We start from the raw sequence: 16,335 nt of genomic DNA on the forward strand, positions 1-16,335 counted from the left end.
CAGGGCTGGGCGCTGGGACCCGACCCCTGATTCCCAATCTCCTTCTCTCTCCCTCTGCTGCTGATTCCCAATCTCCTTCTCTCTCTCCCTCTCCTGGTCTCTCCCTTTCCTTTGGGGGATCACAAATCCCAGAGCGGCCGCAGAGCCCCGTGCCCAGGCTGGGTTTCCCAGCAAAGGGAGGCTGGGGCTGAGGTGCCCCGGGCTGGCCGGGAATGGGAACCCGGGGGTCCCCGGGGTGACGGAAACGGGGGATCCAGGGCCGGGAGAGGAGGATACCCGGGAAAGGGGGTGCAGGGAGGTGTTGGTGCAGGATAAGGGGGTGCAGGGGGGTGTTGGTGCAGGATAAGGGGGTGCAGGGGGGTCCCAGTGCCCGGGAATAGGGGGGGAGGGAGGAGGATGTGGGAAACGGCAGCAGCTGCTGGGGGGGGACTGGGATGGACTGGTACAGACTGGGAAAAGAACTCACTGGAAGCAGAATTGGGACACCAGGGATCATACTGGCTTATGCTGGCGCCACACTGAGGGCAACTGGGAGCAACTGGGAACATGCAGGAGACAATTGAGATATACTGGGAGGGACTGGGACTGGTTTGGATCATCTTGGGACTGACTGGAATCTTACTGGGAGTGATCAGATCTGTAGTAGGTGTAAAGAGGAGAAACTGGAATAATGCAGGGACCAACTGGGATCATACTGGGAGCAGCTGGCCCATGCTGGGGTCATACTGGGATTATACTGGGACTGATGGGGTCACACTTGGAGTGACTGGCATAGTACTGGGAGTGCCTGGGAGTAACTGGGATCATACTGGAGGTGACTGGACTTATACTAGGAGCAACTGGGACCACAGCAGGGGCAATGGTGTAAGGTGTGACTGGGTTCATACTGGAAGTGACTGGGGCCACACTGGGCTCTTACTGAGAGGGACTGAGAGTGAAAGGAACCATACAGGGCATGACTGGGAGCCTCTGGGACCCTACTGCGAGTTGGAATATACTGGGAGTGACCGGGACCCCACAGGTGAGGTGGCGGCGGAGCTCGGAGGCGGCCGCAGCGCAGGTGGGAGCCGCGCTGGGTTGTGCGGGGGCTCGGGGCTGGCTGCGGGCCTCGGGGGCGGCAGGGGGCTCAGGCGGGTTCGTTGTGCCGTGTCCGGCCCGTGTTGCCGCTGGCCTTAGGGCGCTGCGGGAGCGGCTGCCCGCGGTCTCCTTGCGGCCGCTGCCTCGGCAGGAGCCGCTGCCGGAGCAGCGCTGGCTCGGCCCGGTTCCTGTGGCTGGGACAGAGGTGGCTGCCCCGCGCTCGGAGGCTGCGCTGGGGCTGCCTCCGAGCTCCGCCGCCGCCTCACCGGGCACCAGCAGCTGCCGCCGCTCCCGGGCCCGCACGGACGCTCCGGTAATGGCGGCTCCGCCAATCCAGGGCCGCCCTCAGGGCGGCACCGGAGGCCGTGCTTGGCCCCGGTCTCACCAATCAACGCGTGAGCTCAGGGAGTGACTGATTGGCAGAATCAGCCAATCGTAGCGAGGGGCGGGCTCTGCACACGGCACGGCCCCGCCTCCCTTTCCCCGCACTCCGGCATTTCCCGGCAGCCGCGGCTGAGGAGCGGCCCCGGCGCTGGGCCCGGCCCGGGCAGGAGGCCAAGGAGCCGCTGCTGCTGCCCCGAACCGCCGGGAGCTCGGCGTGACCGGGACCTGAGGGCGCTGGGAGCTGGGGTGAGTGCGGGACGGAGCCGGGACCGGCCTGCAGCCCCGGCAGGAGCCCAGGCCGGAGCAGGGGATGCTGCAGAGAGGCCAAAACCTCTCTGTCACTTCACTCCTGTCCCTGGGCAGGGAACAGAGCGCGTAAGGAAAGGCTCGGGGGTCTGGGTAAGCGTGGGGACAGTTCAGTCACTGGTGACGGGCACAACGCACTTGTCAGGAGAATTAATCCACAAACCTCAGAGGCTTATGTCCGAAAAGGAGACATAAGAGTCCTTTTACTTTATTCGAATAAAGGGGAGAGGCCATGGGGCATTGCCCTGGGGTCTCTCCAAGTTTTGGAGGACGCAGCCTCCCTTTTTATCCCAGTTTCCCGTCCGCATTTCCCTTCTCTCTTTCCCTATTGTCTGAGGTACTTGAGAGGTTCAGATTTCCCGATACTTAAGATTTCCCTCCCTTTTAATTATTAATTCTTATAGAAGTTAGGGCTTTCCCTCATTCCAGCAACTCCTCCTTTTTCTGCTTACAGCTAATCTGATCCCATCCCATCCCATGGTGAAATGTTGTGTTCCTCGTTTCAGTGGGTTGGTCAGCAGGAAGGTCAGGAGCTGGAGCTGTCTGCTTGGTTATTATTGCAAGGACAGCCTGTAATCTAATGATGCCATTGAAATGAGAAATGGGTTCTGTGGCTCCTGATATGAATTGGTTCGGGTTCCCAGGGGCTGGTCCATGGTGTTGTAGGATTTGTTCTGCTGGCCGTTCATCTTTTCCCCATTTTTGGGCGCTCCCTTCAGCCAAGACTGCATCAGTTGACCACTTTTCTCTAATTGAATCATCAAATACTTTGATTCCGAACTGATTTCCCTGAACTTGTGCTAGCAAGAACATCTCAATGCTCTAATGTACCCTACATAACATAGACAGTGACGGCACATATTGGAGTGGGCAGAGGGATGATTCCCCCCCACTTATTTTAATGAAGTTTTCGCAACCTTCTGCTTTCGCAGTTTCCCTTTGCAGTTTAACCCGTTTCTGTTGCAGGGTCAGATATCCTCCCCCTGGGCTCTGCCTTTAGTTGTACAAATTCCATCAGTGCAAGCAGGCAGAGCTTGCTTGAAGGGCAGCCCCGGGCAAGAGACCCAGGTGCATTGTCCACACCTTGCCCCAGCAGTGTTCATTTGCATTTCTAAAGCTCCTCTCCAGGATGCCTGGAATGAAGCTTCTCTTCCAGGGAAGCCATCTGGTGAGTCACATGTGCCCCTCCCCCCCCCCAACCCAGGTTTTGAGGTATTTTTAATTTGGGCGGGGGGATTTGAAGAGTGTTCTATTAACTGTTTATGAGTTAAAGGGTCACCATTAAAGCTCTTCTAGTTTTGCAAAATGCAGCCTGAAGGTAAGCACCAGAAAACCCAGACCAAAATTTTGCAATCTCCAACAGCCACGCAAACACACGCACAAGAAGACTCCAAAAAGATTTTATCTACTTCTGCTAAGAATAAAAATTGATTCTCACACCCCTGGCCCAAACCTAACTGACAATATAAAAGTAGGATTATTTTGAAAAAAGATGCTCATGGTGTAATTTTTATTCCAGCCAGCCCAGTGTTTCAGTGAAAGTGAGCCCCAGAGTGGAATTGTGCCGTGGTGTTCCCCAGCAGCTGTGGCAGTGCAGGCCCAGCCAGCGCTGAAGCTGCAGCAGTGGCAGCAAGGCTTGGCCCCAGTGGCTGGAGGTGGCAGAGGAGGGTGGCCAGGATTGCAGAGGATTCCAGGCGAGGATCTGTGGGCAGGCGCAGGGGCTTGGCCCGCTGTGGAGCCCTGGCTGCTGCTGCGTTGCCTTCAGGGCAGGCTCAGGGGCGGCCTCCCATCCTCCTGCTGCGGGCGGGAAGTGCAAATCTCCGGGGCTTCAGAGCCCTTGAGGCCAGGCTGAGGGGTCCCCCCGTGTTGAGCTGTGCTGGCGGCTGTTTCTGGCCTCAGGGACACTTGGCATGGGCCCCTTGGCCACCAGTGGTGCTGCTTTGCACTCCTTGGGCAGGAGCCGATGTCCTGGCTGGGTGTTGGCAGCAGCAAAGTGCCAGGGCAGGCTCTGTGCCAGCCCAGCTTCCTGTGGGAGAGATTTCACAGGAGACAGGATTCTGGCCACAGACTGCCTTAAATGTACATCCCTCATCTCCACCCTGCTCTAGGTGGAGAATTACCAGGGTAAGGAATTCCAGACATGAATTGCAAGGTAGATAATTGAATATCTGGCCTGGGACTGGCTCTTATTCTTGCCAGAGCCAATGGCAAAAGCTGTACCCATGGCATCTTGTTTTTTATCACCAGCTTCCAAAAGTTCTTCTTTATTTCCCCATTCATTATTTCTATCCAACCCAAGCTCTGGGGCTGCCAGGAGTTATGGAGGTCCCATTGTATTCCTGAAGTTGCCATAATCCCCTGAAGGATCTTTCCTGTAAAATGAGTTCCCCATCTGAATCTATTGCTTCCACAACCCATTACCTTTGAATTATTTGTTGTAAAAATGAGTTAATAAGTGATCCAGTGGTTGCTGAAGCAGTGAGAATTGCTTTTGCCCCCCTGTTAGGTGCCATGGTGTCAGCAGAAGATATTGAAGCCTTCCTGCTCAGGGCATTTCAGTGCCAGGCTCTCACAAGCACGCACAGCTCCACGGGTTGAGCTGAGCATGTGGTGGTGACCTGCGCTGTGTCTGATTCCCCTTCCTTAATAACAGCCTGTCTTGTAGCTCTTTTCCCTTCTGCTGCCCTTGCAGAGCCATCCACAAACACATTTTCTCCCTCAGGCCCGGGAATGTCCCATCATCAATCTGTCCCAGCCTGGGTCTGGAGCTCTGTCCCTTGAGTGCAGTCCTGGGTTCCTTGCCAGCCCCTCTCCAGGCTGTTCAAACAGGAGGCTGGGTTAAACCCTTGCCCTGTCCTCAGTTCTAAATCCTCCTGTGCCACTGAACAAGTTTCATACTGTAATAACCGAGCCCTGCTCATCCATTTAGAGGCTCTTCTGGTTGTCAAAGCTTTACCTTGATGCCAGACTTGAACAATAAGAGTTCCTGTTGCCATCAGTTTTCAGCTCTCAGTTCCTGTGGAAGCTGTGGCTGCACAATTCTGCAGACATTGAGGCCACTCTGGCCACTGGGTTAAACATTTTAACACAAGAATTCCTTTGGCAATACTCTGTTTAACATCCACCTATAATGCAAGTTCTTTTTCCCTGTCTGGAAGGCCCAGGGCAGCATCCTCAGTTAATCTTCATTTTAACACTTGAAAATTCTGTGATTCCTCCTTGTGTCCATCCATCCAGTTTGTTGACTGGCAGGATAGGAGTGTTGTAGGGAGAGATCCCTGGCTCCAAAAGCCCTGCCTTTAACAGGGACTCAGTACCAGTCTATGAGCCCTTCCTTCCCTCTCTTGGAACAGGGTATTGATTTTAGACACTTTTTGTCCTGGTTGCTTCAAAGTCATTTGGGGAGGCTCCATATCAAATTGTCTGTATTTTTCTGGGGCTGCCCACACTTCTGGGTTCAATTCAGCATAGGCCTTGTCAGATTTTGGCACAAAGGTAGAACAGAACTAGCCTCTGTATCCCCTTTTACAGTATTAAAATCCAGCTCTCAAATTCCTTCCTACTTAATTACAATCACAGGAGGAAGAAAAAGAAATTGATTTATTTCAAACCTATCCCCCCCAGCTTCTAATAGTGGTTGAACAAATCATACCTGCTCATCTTTCCCACTCATTCCCTTAAAAATTAAAATATTCCTTTACTGTTTTCCCCTTTAGGTCTAAGATTCAGAGTGGATTGAGAGGCCCCTGTGTCCATCAGGAAATGCCTCCTCTCGATGCAGACCCACCCTGAATGTTCTCAAGGGCTGCAGTGTGGAGGGTCCCTGGTGTGATGGGAGCTGTGACAGCCCTGCCAATCCATGTCCATCAAGGGGTGGACTTGCTGGTCCTGAGGGTGCTGCTGTCTGTGCTTGCAGTGTCCTTGTGCCCTGCAGCTGGAGCCCTGGTTCCTTGCCAGGGGCTGTTTGGGTGGGCTCTCCCCTGCCGAGGAGGGCAATGCCTCTGCCAGGTGCTTGTGGCCGAGCCCGTGCCCTGGGTGCTGGGGCCCCCTTGGGCCCTGGGGTTGATCCCTCAGGGGCTGTAGGAGCTGTGCCCTGGCCTTTGCCTTCAGCTTGGCCTTTTGCTGCTCCCTTCTTGCATTCACCTGCTGTGCCTTTGTGCCCAAGTGCTGCAGGGCCTTCTTGTGCCCCTCCTGCAGCCCCCCTCAGTGCCTGTGGGTGCTTGTCTTGCTTTACAAGAGAGGTGTCTGCCCGGGAAGGCAGAAAAAGCCTCTCTTGGAATGGAGAATATGAACCCCCTCCCTCTTAATTTTTAGAATAGTGAAATCAAGGGGCTCTCAGGCAAAGATATGGGAATAGGAATACCAGTTCTTTACTAGTGTGTACAATAAAGCAAACAACCACCAACAGCTGCGGCACTGACAGCAAAGAGAGCCCGGACCCAGTCCCGGCCTTTGGGCTGCGGCGCTTTCCCCTTGGGTGCAGTTCCGGGCACGGCCGGCAGGGGCGCTGGTGGCTCCCGCGGGGCGGGGCAGCGCATCCCTCCCATGGGAACCTCTCTGAACGGAAATAGAGCAATCCCTTCATCTAACTCTTTCACTTTTTTACCTTCTCTAGCCTTTCTCCCAAATTCTTTTTGAGAAAGAATTTAGAGAGGGCTGCCTTTTAACTGAGCTCCTAGTGTTTTGATAAGGTGCTTCCTCTAGAGAGAGACAGAGTTTCCCTGAACAGCCGGAGCTGTGGTTACCAAGGGGCCGTAACTCAGATCAGGACGGTGTCAGGGGAGGATATCCCGCCGAGGCTCGGTGGGAGTGTGGGCAGGGTCTGCTGCCGGAATCGCCAGAGGGGGATCTTCCCGTGGAGTCCGAGGCGGAGCGTGGGTAGCCCCCACATGGCTGATGGCGGCTGATCCGGCAGCTGCCGGCAGAGCAAAGGCAGGTGGGAGAGCCCGGCAGCAGCGGCGGTGCCCAGCGCAGGTGGCACGGGCAGGGCAGCCGGGGATGGGATGGCTGGGACCCCCCCGGGTGCGGTGGGCGCGGTGACCTCGAAGCAGGCGGCAGGACAGAGCAACCCCCATCTTCCCCAGCACGGCCGGCAGAGCGGCCGCGGGCCAGGCAGTGGGAGCAGGGCACACAAATTGAGCGACAGCGCCGGGGCAGGTGGAGCTGCCCTGGGCAGTGAGGCCGCACCTGGGATGGAAACCGGGGCAGGCGGAGCTGAGGCGGGCAGCGAGCCGGGACCCGGGACAGGCGCCTGGGCCGCAAACGGAGGGGGCAAGACCTGCAGAGGATCCCACTCTCTTTCTGATTTTTCCTCTTGTTCCCCTCCCTTTCATTTCCGCTTTTTCTTTTCTAGTTTTTTCTTGGGTGTTTGTGATGCTTTAAAGATTTTTATTCTCCTAAAATCTCCTGTCTAACATATGGCATATTGTCTTTCTTCTAGATTACACGGGTGTTTTTTACAAATAAATCCAGAGCCGAACAAATCTAAACTTCTGCTTGGATACTTTGAAATGGTCGATGAGCTAACTCACGACCTCCTAATGTTTTTCTCATCACCTTTTTATTTATCCTTTGACAAATTAAGCATCTTTCAGTTATTTGATTTGCTACTCCAAAAATCCCAGTACACCCATAGTTCCTTAAAAAATGATCACACAAAGCTTGAGTACCCCAGTGGGTTTTCTGATGCATGTCTTCTAATATTTTCCTAGTAAGCACATTTTATTAAGTAATTGTCTTCCATTAAGAAGTTTCCATTTCCCTGGTTTATCTTGTTCACTTCCAATTCTTTTTTCTCGGCTTCCCTAAACTTTGGAATTTCCAATTTTCCTCGTTTGGAGTTAATATTAATATTAACATAACTCTTTCAGCTCCATTTTCTGCTGCATCCTTACCTTCGTGATCTGCCAAAGTATTTCCTCTTATTTCTGGAGTCTTTCCCTTTTGGGGTTCCTTAATATGTACTATAACTATCTCTTTTAGGTAATTGTAATGCCTCTAAAACCTCTAAAGTAAGTTCCTCATGTACTAATCCTTTTCTTCTTGAATTAAGTAATCTTCTTTCTTTCCAAATTTTTTAAAGGTATGTACTACTCTAGCGGCATACCTTGAATCAGTATATATAGTTCTTTTTTTTGTGTTAAATATTCTAGTGCTCTTTTTAAAGTATATAATTCACAAGTTTGAGCTTACTAGTTTAAGATTAATTTCCCTTTGTCTATAGTTTGCATGTTTTTCCCATCAACTACTACATACCCTGTATTTTCTCCTTTTGCAAGGAGTTGTATCTCTGTTAGGTAACATAACTCCCAAAGGACTATTTTGGGGTATCTCTGCTAGTACACCTTTATTCCCTCTTTTTTTTTCTTTTTCTTTTTCCCTGTATCCAACTTACTGGTTTTCTGTCTAATTTTTCAACAAGATCTTATCTATTCATCTTCTGCCTCTGTTTTTCACTTTCACTAACAACCTAAATACCACTTTTCTTTCAACTACACACACAAAAACAAAAAACCTTTTTCTCACACTACTCTCAATACACCTCCCTCCAAAGAGATATAGTGAAGCTTAAAATACAGAATATACATTACCTATACTTTAATTCGTCTACATTCACTCACTTTTATTTCTCACTCACTTCCACACATTCTTTCCCACCCTCAGGACACAGAGTGGATCCCTGTTGACAGAGAATCGCGGGTCCCTGTGGCCCCCCTCACCTTGGGGTGGCCTCTGGGTCTCAGTATCTCCGGGCCTCCTGGAAGGGCCCTGACTCTGCTGCCTCCGGTGCCGTTCACCTGTGAGGCTGATTTGTGTGTCACTCACACTCCTTAGCCAAGGCCCCCTCACACGCCCTGGGGACAATGGCCCGTTTGCAGGTCACCTGTACCTTATGCCACAGCCCCCACACGCCCAGGAGAACAATGGCTCATTTGTGGGTCACTCACTCCTCTTTCCACAGCCCCCCCTTCCCACCCGCCCAGGAAGCTGAGGCTGATTTTGTGTGTGACTCACTCTCACACACAACAAGACAACAATAAGGTACCTTTTACTTTCACGTCACCTATTACAAGTTTAGGTGTTTCTGGCCAGTTCTGGTGCTCTTGGATATCCCTCAACCCAGCTGTGCTGTCCAACCCCAGATGCTCTTGAGCATATCCTCAATCCAGCTGAATTTTGCTTAACTCTGAATGCTCTTGGAATATTAATCCCTCATCCCAGCAGGTTTTAATTCTGGATGCTCTTGGGCACTCTTGTCCCTCAACCCAGCAGGTTTTTAGGGGCCCCTTTTGTCCCATTTCCCAGTGGATTGGGCTCGGAAACTCCTCTGCTCCCTTCCTCCGTGGAGTCCAGCCCCTCTCTGGGACCCAGTCCCAGTTACCCCGGGGGATTCTCTCACTCCTGTTAACATTCACTTCGTCTCTCTCCTGGCCACTTACCGTCTCTCTCCTGGCCACTTACCGCGGGAAGTCGGAAACGCAGCGTGGGAGACTCCAGCACTCACTTGGCAGGTCTGGGACAACCAGCCCTCCTCTCATTCACACACATTCATCCCCCTGTACCTGCCCCCCTGAGAAATACTTACCAATCCCTTTTCCTTCCCGGGTTCTTTGTGCACATTACTACTCTTAGGGGGCCAATTACCGCGGTTGTAGGGAGCCTTTTCCCTTCTCTTTGTTTTATTGTCTCCTTTTGTCCACCATAACCTGCGTCTGTCGGTCACCCCAGGGGAGACAGAGCGAGGCTGCCAATGGGGCCGGGCGCGCCTTCCCCACTCTGACTCTCCTAAAGCACCGGCAGCGAGGTGTTAGTAACCATCCTCTGCTACCAAATTGTGAAAAACGCCTATCACTGGTTTTTAAAACTTTATAAGTTTAATAGTAATAAAATAGTTATAAAAATAGTAATACAATTAGACTAATAAAAATTTAGGCTATTAGGATTTAGGACAATACAAGACAATGAAAACAGTTACGGACAGTCCAGGTACCTCTTTCTGGGCAAAATAAGCCCAAAAATGGACACACGTTAACAGAGGATTAACCCTGAAAAACCATAGCTCATTGCATATTCATGCATCTCAAACATGATACATAAATTCCATTCAAATAAAGGATTCTGTCTGGTCAGTGTCAACTTCTTCCTCTTAGTCCTGATGGCATCTTCAGGGATGAGCAAGGCAGGAAAAAGTTAGTTTCTTCTGATAATGGAGCAATAAATCCTTTTTCTCTGAAAGATTTAGGTGTCCTGTGGCTGCTATCTTATGCGAGTATCTCCTTCCTTTCTTTAAAAAATATTCCACATACATAGTTTCTATTTTGACATTATGTTATAACCTAAAACTACATTTAACACACTACCTTAAAAAATTAATACAACATAACTTCCTAACATAACATATAATACTCATTTTAATATTTGCGAAAAGCCAATCATACGCATTTTTCACACGGGCGCGGTCAGCAGCAGTGGAAAGAGCAGCCTAAGGGCAGCAGCTCCAATTGTCCTCTTCCAAAAACCTGGGAGAGGGACAAAAAACTGAGAGAGGGCCAGCAACTGCGCCCAGCCCCTACCCCCTACCCCCCTACCTCCTCCGGCATCTCCGCCCCCTTCCTCCTCCTCCTGCCCCTGGGAAAACTCCCAAAAAAACCAGAGGTCCCAAGCACCCAGCAATCAGCTCTCATCAGCAGCTCAACCCTAACTCTAACCTTCTCACAGCTGTGCTGTTTTCTGCAAATTCATTTCTCCAATGACCCAACCTAAATCCTTAAAAGAAAATCCTGATCCTTCCATGTACAATCCGCCTTTCCCGGGTGTTCCTTGCTCCTCCTCCCTGTGCTCAGGGTGCCCTCCCCAGCCCGTAGCCCAGAGCCGCTCCCTGTCCTGCCGCAGTGTCCGAAGGCGCCCCCGGCGGGCAGGGCCGGCAGCTCCACGGGGCCGGGCAGCGGCCGGGGCGTCCCGCAGCCTCCTGGGGGCCGGGGGCCGCTGCCGGCCCTGCCCGGGGCTGGTGGGGTCAGGCAGCGCCCGGCGCTGAGCCCCGGCTGCCCCACAGCCCTGGCCCGGCCCCGCAGCTCCCCACAGGCCCCCAGCCCGTGCTCCCGGTGCCGCAGCTCTGCGCCCGGTGCTGCCGCTGCCCCTCACAGAGAAACCCCCTGAAACCCTGACCTCCTTGATTTCCTGTCCTGGACACCGGGGATACAAATGATCAGCTGACAAAGGTTGAGGATAAGACCCTGCTGAAAAACATCCCAATCCTCAGTATTTTTCTCTTCCTTCTCTTTTCTTTTTCTTACCACATAAATTCCTCCTGCTGCTTCTTGCCTTAACCATATTCCTGCACACTGTCCTTCAGCGAATCCCTTTGCAGCACACCAACACCATCCATCCCCTGTTGTCCATATCACTTCTGACTTTCCCTTATTGCCCCCCTGGGTGTCCAAGTCCTTAATTACTTGTGGGAGAATGTGCAAACTCCCTCAACATTCTCCCAAGAGACCTTCCAGAGATATTTTGGTGGGAACCCCTTCCCGGCTTTCTCTTTTCTACCCTCCGTGGGTGCCCTGACATGTTCACTCCCCAAAGATCCCAGCGCACTCCCTGATGAGATTTTCAGTGCTCTCTCCCTGCTGACTCTTCAGAGCCCCCCCTGATGTGTCACTCGTTTGTCTCCTGGTCACTCTCGGGCACCCAATCATTCCCCGGTGCTGCCGCCCCCCAAGGGAGTCACCCAAGATCACCCAAACTGGGGAGGCACCTTCAGCTGCACTCACTGCCCGCTGCCCCGGATGGTGGAAGGAATTCCGGTGTCCCAAGGTGTGTGGAAAAATGGACATCACCAGAGGTTTCTGTCCACAAAGCAGACAGAGGAGTCGTGTAGAAGCAATTTCATTCCTCAAAATAGGGAGAGCCATAAGACATTTCCCACGGAGTTTCTCCAGTTGTTGACCCAGCCTCCTTTTCATCCTAATTCCCCTGGGCACATCACCCTTTCCCTTCCCCTATTGGCTGAAGTACTTGAGAGGTACAGACTCTCCAATCCACCTACTATGTACCCTCCCTTTACATGCTCCCCAGTTTTGTATAGCAAATGATATCTATGGCTCTGTGAAGTCTTTGTTCTTCTTGAAGTTAATGAATTTAGCAGGACCTTGGCTGGGCAGCAGTCTGTGTCATCAATTAATAACATTTTCTGAAACTGATGGCTTCTCCTGTTACTTCCTTATGTACAAGTCCCTGGCTCTATCTCTGAGCAGATTCACAGCATCTGTTTGTAAAGACACTTTCCTCTTCTTCCTTTCATGGGGGTCCCCCGTTTGTGGGACATCCCCCCCTGAAGCAGGGTGTCCCTCCTTGCTGCAGCTCCACCCTCAGGCAGTGCTCAGCCAATCAGCGCACACGGCATTGATGACTCAGTAGTTGCCAGGCAGACCCGCAGCTCCCAGTGTTCCCCATCGGCGCCCCCCTCGAGGGGAATTTGGGGAGGTGGGAGTGGGGCAGCGCCAAGGCCGGGCCCCCCCGCGCTGTCCCGGCGGGAGCGGCTGCAGTGGGGACCCAGTGTGGGCGGGAGCGGCCGAGAGCCCAGCGCTGCCCCAGCCCGACCTGCCCCAGCTCCATCCCTGCCCCTGCCGTGGGATGCTGTGGGTTTTGGGGGAAGAGGGAGCCGGCAGTGGGTGCTGGGCCTGGGGCAGGAGGAGAAGGGAAGGAGAAGCAGAATTGAGGAACAAAAGGGTCAAACGATGCATGAGGGAGGAGAAGGTGGGATTGTGCAGGAGAAGAAGGAATAGCAGGAGGAAGAGGAGTGTGAGCAAGAGCAAGGAGACTGGATGCGTAGGAGGAGCAGAAACAGGAGGCACCAAGGTTCCACTTCTCCCTGTATCTGAAGTTTCCCGCCCAGCCCCGGTAGCACTCTCTCCTACCATGCAGCAGGTGACCAGGGAAGGGGAATCCATGATTTTCACAGTGCTGTATCTTGGTGTTTCTGAGCTTTATTGAGCTAAATGTTGTTGCCTTGGGTATTTTGGTGTGTGAATCTTTATATTTTGGAGGGGAGTTTTGGTGAATCATGATGTTTTGGGAGTTTTTGATCTGTGTCTTGGTGTTGGGAGAATTTTTGTGCTGAATCTTGGTGTTTTGGAGGTTCTTACAGACACAACATGCCCAATGACTTCCTGAAATAAACTTGGGCAAGGAGGAACTCGCAGTCCAAGATGCTCTCATTTTGTTTTTTACCCATACCAGGATTTTTCATTCCTAGGGCGTGTGTGGATGGAGGATGAGGAAAAGCCCTGGAGATTCCGCACAAGGAGGGGCAGCAAACCCAGCCCAGGGAGCTGCGGGGAGGAAAGAGCCCCCCTGAGCAAGGAAGGCGGCCGAAGATCCAGCCAGAACTCAGAGCTGGTGGAGAAGCCCCATGGCAGAGAGAAGCCACACAAGTGCTTGGAATGCGGGAAGGGTTTTAGTCGGAGCTTAGACCTGACTGAGCACCAGGTGATCCACACTGGGGAACAGCCCTACGAGTGTGAGGAATGTGGGAAGCGTTTCAGCTGGAGCTCCAGCCTGAGGCAGCACCTGGTGATCCACACTGGGAAGAGACCCTATGAGTGTGAGGAGTGTGGGAAGAGGTTCAGCCAGAGCTCCGTCCTGATCCAACACCAGAGGATCCACACTGGGGAAAAGCCCTTTGAATGTGGGGAATGTGGGAAGAGCTTCAGGCAGAGGGGCCAACTGAAGCAACACCAGATGATCCACACTGGGGAAAAGCCCTATGAGTGTGGGGAATGTGGGATGAGCTTCAGCCAGAAGGGCCACCTGATGCAACACCAGAGGATCCACACAGGAGGAAAGCCCTATGAGTGTGGCGAATGTGGGAAGAGCTTCAGCCAGAGCTCTGGCCTGAAGAAACACAAGAGGATCCACACTGGGGAAAAGCCCTATGAGTGTGGGGAGTGTGGGAAGAGCTTCAGCATGAAATGCCAGCTGACGGAACACCAGAAGATCCACACTGGGGAAAAGCCCTACAAGTGTGGGGAATGTGGGAGGAGCTTCAGAGGAAGCTCGGCCCTGATTCGGCACCAGGTGATCCACACGGGGGAACGGCCCTACACCTGCTTGGAATGTGGGAAGAGCTATGGGTGGCACACTGACCTGAGAAAACACCAGCAGAGCATTCACTCTGGGGAGAAGCCCTACAAGTGTCCCCAATGTGGGAAGAGGTTTCACAGGAGCTCCGATCTCCTTGTACATGAGCGGAGTCACACAGACGAGAGGCCCTTCCGCTGCCCTGACTGTGGGAAGGGCTTCAAGCAAAACTCCAAACTCACCATTCACCGGCGCATCCACACGGGGGAGAGGCCCTACAAATGTCCTGAGTGTGGGAAGAGCTTCTCCACGAGCTCAGTCTTGACCAAACACCAACGGAGGCGCCACTGAGGGAAGCCCTGTGAATACCCCAAGTTCAGGAAGAGCTTCATGCACTCCTCCAACTCCATCCCCCAAGGAAGGATCCACATTGGGTGGTCCCCAGTGACCCTCATTGGGCAGAGCCCTGATGATCCATGGTCCTGGTGATCTGTGTTGAGAAGACACCTAGCTGGGTGGCTCCACATCTTCCTGGCTTCCCGTGGGCACATGGATGTATACGGGGGCAGGAACATCCATTGAGACACAGACCAACAATGGGAATTCCTTGGGGAGAGTGGATTTGTTGACTTTCACCCCCATAAAATCTTTTGCATTCAATCCTATCTTCTGGTGGCATCAAGGAATACTGAATGGTCTTGGAGGTCTTTCCCAGTTTCAGGGATGCCACGATTTTGATTTCCTATTGCCCAAAGGTGCCTTTGGCAGACAAATGGTGAAAAAGTGGAGAAAAGACCAAGATTTTTGAGACAGTGGGGTAGAAACTCCACCAAAAAAAGTTCTTCCCTCTCACCAAGCACACAGGTCCTCTGCCAGCATAGACATGGAAGTCCTTTTCTTTTGGCCTTGATTTTCTTTTCATTTCTCTTCATCCTTTTAAAAGATCTGATATTGGAGTAAAAATAAAGACATTGAACTAAGATATGCATGTGGTCATGGTAGGATACAGACATGGAGAGCAACATGGGGACATATGGTCATGGATGGGAATGGGGACACGGGCATGGATGGAGATGTGGGGAACAATGACAGGGATGGAAACATGGTGGGGAGACAGCCATTGGTGAGGACATGGTGGAACATGGCCAGCGACATGTGGGGACATGGCCATGGCTGGTGCCATGGGGGAACTTGCAGAGGATGTGGGGGATGCAGGGTTGGAGGGAGTTGAGGGTTCCTGGGAGGGACCTGGGGCTTGCTGAGGCCTTTGGGGACCCCAGGCCAAGTGGCTCTGGTTCTGCTGGGAGACCCAGGGGGAGGTTCTGGGGCAGCTGCTGAAGGACCCCCTGACCTGGAGCCCCAGCCAGGCATTGGGCTCCTGGAAGGGGATGAACGTCCTTGTCCCCAGGAGGGAAATCCCAGCACCCCCAGGGTGTCAGGGGCAGCTGAGGGGCCACAACAGGGAGGGGAAAGCCAGAGAGAGCTGTCATACTTCTAAGCTACACACCAAAAGTTCCAAAACTCAGGGATTGTGCCCAGGAAAAAGCATCCATGAGCTGCCATAATTGAGGGAAAGGGGGAATGTGACCCCCCAGACTGAGCAGGAGGGGCCTGCAACCCCCAAAACCAAGCACAGAGGCTAGGGTTGGGGCTGACGGGATGATGGGGAAAAGGTTGAAGAGCCTGGAAAAGGAGATTCAGAGAGAGCGGGAGAGGGATGGGACCCCCAAATTGAGTTGGGAGGGGTCTTTGGGTTGGGGGAATGATGTGAGATGGGAGGGAAAGGTGAGGATGGCACAGAAAAAGGGATGTTCCATGGGGATCCCTTTGTGTCTCCATCACTCAATCCCTGGAGTGATTCCCTGAGTCTCTGGAGGGGAATGGATCCACACTGGGTGGGTCCCCAAGCCCCCTGCCCATCCCTGGGGGGCTCATGGGGGGTTCCCTCCACCCAAAAGCTGGTGGTGCTGTGGCTGTGGGAGAGAGGTGGAGGGAAAGGGGGGTCTAGGCTGGGCAGGGAGGGGGAGCAAGAGGAAGAAGAGGGAGAGAGGATGAGGAGGAGGAAAGGAGGAGGGAAAGGAAGAACAGGAACAGTACCAGGAAGAGGAAGAGCAGCAGGAGAACCATGCGGTTCCCTCACTCACTGACTGAGTCCGCAGCTCTCCCTGGTTCCAGCAGCATCAATCCACCCTCCACATCCTGCAGGTGAGCAGGGAGGGGGAGCTCGTCCCACATTCCTCAGGGAGTGTCCAGGAGGGCTCTTTGCAAGGGAGGGGATGTTTGGATCTCACAGAACCCATCAGCTGAGCCGCAAATGCCCCTTGGAGGGGTCTTGGAGGACCCACATGGTGATTGCCTGCTACCAGGAGGGGCAGGGGGGTGACATCAGTTTTGGGGCTCACTGGGAGTGGGAGAGCTCCGGTGGGCCCGGAGCTGGGGGATCCCAGCAGCCTGGAGGGGTGGGGGAGGCTGGAGATGAGCAGGGTCTGG

At 53.2% G+C, this 16,335-nt stretch overlaps 1 protein-coding gene across 1 annotated transcript; it reads left to right on the forward strand.

The window, feature by feature from the left end:
- Window positions 1-1,583: 1,583 nt before the first annotated feature.
- On the forward strand, window positions 1,584-14,810 carry LOC131570258 (zinc finger protein 239-like). Its single transcript, XM_058822619.1, has 2 exons — window positions 1,584-1,707; window positions 13,022-14,810. Exon 2 carries the CDS (start codon window positions 13,033-13,035, stop codon window positions 14,194-14,196), a length of 1,164 nt encoding a protein of 387 aa, XP_058678602.1. The 5' UTR covers window positions 1,584-1,707; window positions 13,022-13,032; the 3' UTR covers window positions 14,197-14,810.
- Window positions 14,811-16,335: the final 1,525 nt, after the last annotated feature.

The sequence above is a fragment of the Ammospiza caudacuta genome, chromosome 33 (genome assembly GCF_027887145.1).
Source record: "Ammospiza caudacuta isolate bAmmCau1 chromosome 33, bAmmCau1.pri, whole genome shotgun sequence".
Taxonomy (NCBI): domain Eukaryota; kingdom Metazoa; phylum Chordata; class Aves; order Passeriformes; family Passerellidae; genus Ammospiza; species Ammospiza caudacuta.